Genomic DNA, 3,030 nt, shown 5'->3' on the forward strand with positions numbered 1-3,030 from the left:
CCGGCGGACAAGCTGGGCCGGAGGGAGCCCTGCGGAGGGAGCGGGGAGCAGAGGGGAGGCGGGAGGGACGGCCGGAGAGAACTGGGGACCGTAATGTAAGTGGACCGCGCAACTTCCCTCGTGTCGTCGGCTGTTCTGTTCTTACTGTAATGAAGTGCACCTAACAGAAAGTTTACTGTCTTAACCACTTTTAGGTGCACAGTTCACTTACATTAAGTACCTTCACACTGGTGTGCAGCCGTCACCAACCACCGCCATCACTTTCCATCTTCCCAAACTGAAACTGTCCCCGTTAAGAACGACCTCCCCTACATGTGACTCTATGAGGCTGACTATTCTCGGGACCTCATGTGAGTGAATCTCTTCTGTGACTGGCTTATTTCACTGAGCATCATGTCCTCGAAGCCCGTCTGCACTGCAGCCTGTGTCCGTTCCCTCCCATTGCAAGGATACCACCTCCGTTCATCATCCGTAGATGGACACACAGTTGCTGCTTCCACCTCTCCGCTATCGTGAATAATGCTATGGACATGAGTATGCAAATCCATCTTGCATTCCCTGCTCTCACTTCTTTAGGGCATATACCAGAAGTGGAATTCTGGATCGTGTTTGCAAGTTTTGAAGTTAGGAAGTGACATGATCTGCTTTACATTTTAAAAACCACTCTGGATCTTGGAGAATGAATCTAGTCTCTAGAAATGACTGATCTCTTTTTTTAAACATGGTGTCTGGAACCTGTACATTTACGTATTCTTCTAGAAGGTTGCTTACTAAAACAATAGTAAAAAGATTTAAAAAGGAAAAAAAAAAACATAAACAGATATACTTGAGTCCACAAAAAAAAGAGAGATCAGTTGACAAAATTTTGGAAGCCGGAATTCAGATCTTTATCGACCTGGGAAGATGGAACACCACTTGCCTGTACAGAGGGAAGCCAAGAAGCGAGCTCATTCAGTCTAGTGAGTCTAGGAGTCTGCGGAATTACAGGCATTAGCTTCACCTCTGACGACAGGAGGGTAGGTGGGGCTAAACAGAAGGAATGACTGAAAATCTGTGAGGTTGCCCTCTACGTCCTTTCATCACCTGTATATTCAAATGAATACTTCACCTCCATCATGGCAGAAGACTAGAGAAATTTCATTCCAGAGGAATTGAACCAGAAGGACTGGGTTTGAGAGTACCAGGCAGCTGAGACAGGATGCAGTGATAACGAGATTATGTGAAGGTCACATAGTAATAGTAGGACCTCTAACCCCTTTCTTCCAATGAGCCACAAGAATGTTGGCCACTAGGCTTATAACATGTTCCTCTACAACCACTATCCTTACCCCCAGGCAAGAAACTAAAGGAGAAAATGACCAGCCCGAGAGAAAGGGCCTCAGCTATTGAGGACAGGTAATCCCCCCAAAAACCTGGTCCCTGCTTGGTCAGCCCACGGTGAAAGTGCCATTTGACAAGTGATGCCCAAGTGGCTTTGACTTAAACACATGCACAATCATGGATCAACGGACATTTGAGGAAATCCTGACTGGGAAGAACAAAGATCAAAGCAAAGAAGAAGAAGCGAGCTCTGGTTAAATAGAAACACAGAAAATTTCAGATCCTATGTGATTAAGATCCCAAGGGATGCGATACCCGTGAAACAAGGATGGGACACTATCGGGAATGTTCTAAGAGCGAGAAAAGGGCAAGAGAGGGTTGATAGGACAGCAAGGAAAAGTCAGCTCAAAGTCGGCATGTATTTATCACTGGCCTCGCAACTTCAGGGGACAGTCCTGGTCTAGAGGACTCTTCCTATGCTGCCGGTAGCTAAGCAGCGGTGTAGTTTACCACAATTAAAAAAAAATGTGAAGGCAGCCAGCCCTCTGACCACGCATTTCTCCCAAAGCCACAGCACTCATTCTGAGAAATAAAAATCACCACCGAAAAAGCTACTTTATTGTGACCCTAATCCAATCGCGGTGACAAGTGAAATCATCATTACTGTATTGTTTCTAGGGCAGCACCACCTGAATTCAGCACAAGATTCTGAATTAGCTTTCTATTTCTCCATCCTTCATTTTAGGGCATCTTGAATCACATGATCTGGAGTCAGATAAAGTCCTGACTGGGCTGTTTCTACCTGTCACCCTGAGCAGGTGAGCATTCCCCCCAGATGCAGGTCAGTAGAGCAGGTGACATTCCCTCTAGGCCATCCTCACTTCCCCAGGGAGGCCAGGTAGGTGTACCAGAACAGAGCCACCAGGCTGGCAAAAAGCACCCGGAACTGCCAAAGAGAACACAGGCCAAAGTAAGTGGGAGGCCGCGGCCGTTAGGACAGAGTTCACGCACCGGTGGGTCCGGCCGCCTTTGCTTTGTGCAGAGCGCGGGGCTAGGCCCCCAGCAGAGCCGGCTGACGGGGACAGAGTTCCTGCCTAACGAGGCTGACAGGCCAGCAGGGGGAACACAGTAACTGTCCCTTATTTGCCTCCACTGAGCACGTCAGCTCCTGTCACTGTCCCATTGCCCTGCTTCAGTGATCTGATAAACCCCATCGGAAGTACCTTGTCAGCGAGTCTTCCTGGCACATAAGCTCCGTGGAACAGCAGTCTACGCTATTGCATCAATCAGTGAATCCGAGTCTTGAGCACTGGGGCATACAGTAGGTGCTCAATAAACATGTTGAATAAACCGCGGCCCCTTAAGCCCTCACCTGCAACCCCCTCGAACGGAAATCCAGTCACGGCGTTCTACTCCTACTTGAAAAGATTTGATTTTCCAGCTTCTCTGACAACCACAGACCCCTGTGTCCTCAGGTCATTTCCTCCTCTGTGTTCCTTACGTTCCATGGCCCACGGCCCCAGTTTCCTTAACTTCCTGTCCCTGGTCGCGCTCCGTGGAAGAACCACCACCCGGCTTTCTCACCTCCCCCGGGCCCTCGCACGAGGGGCAAGTGACGAGGGTCGTCAGCCTTGCTGGCGCTGTCCCCCAGTCAGCTCCCGCTGCGGTGCCCCGCAAGCCTCGCCCCCCTCGGTCTGGCCTCGGCCCACC

General features: G+C 49.7%; 2 protein-coding genes and 1 long non-coding RNA gene across 4 annotated transcripts in view; 1 reads left to right on the forward strand and 2 right to left on the reverse strand.

The window, feature by feature from the left end:
- Positions 1-230, reverse strand: part of PGAM5 (PGAM family member 5, mitochondrial serine/threonine protein phosphatase) — a 7,511-nt gene extending 7,281 nt beyond the window's left edge. For both annotated transcript variants that reach the window (XM_025045459.1, XM_025045458.1), the window contains exon 1: positions 212-230. In XM_025045459.1, the coding sequence (XP_024901227.1) occupies positions 212-213 (2 nt within the window). In that variant the 5' untranslated portion in view covers positions 214-230. The remainder of the gene's footprint in view (positions 1-211) is intronic.
- On the forward strand, positions 49-811 carry LOC112478356. Its single transcript, XR_003045789.1, has 2 exons — positions 49-95; positions 195-811. It is a non-coding gene; the product is annotated as an uncharacterized LOC112478356 (long non-coding RNA).
- A 1,105-nt stretch (positions 812-1,916) lies between these two features.
- The window catches only part of PXMP2 (peroxisomal membrane protein 2), a 7,700-nt gene continuing 6,586 nt past the window's right edge, over positions 1,917-3,030 (reverse strand). The window contains exon 5 of the mRNA XM_006909962.2: positions 1,917-2,266. Coding sequence (XP_006910024.1) covers positions 2,198-2,266 — 69 coding nt within the window. The 3' untranslated portion in view covers positions 1,917-2,197. The remainder of the gene's footprint in view (positions 2,267-3,030) is intronic.

The sequence above is a fragment of the Pteropus alecto genome, unplaced genomic scaffold, assembly GCF_000325575.1.
Source record: "Pteropus alecto unplaced genomic scaffold, ASM32557v1 scaffold213, whole genome shotgun sequence".
NCBI classification, from domain to species: domain Eukaryota; kingdom Metazoa; phylum Chordata; class Mammalia; order Chiroptera; family Pteropodidae; genus Pteropus; species Pteropus alecto.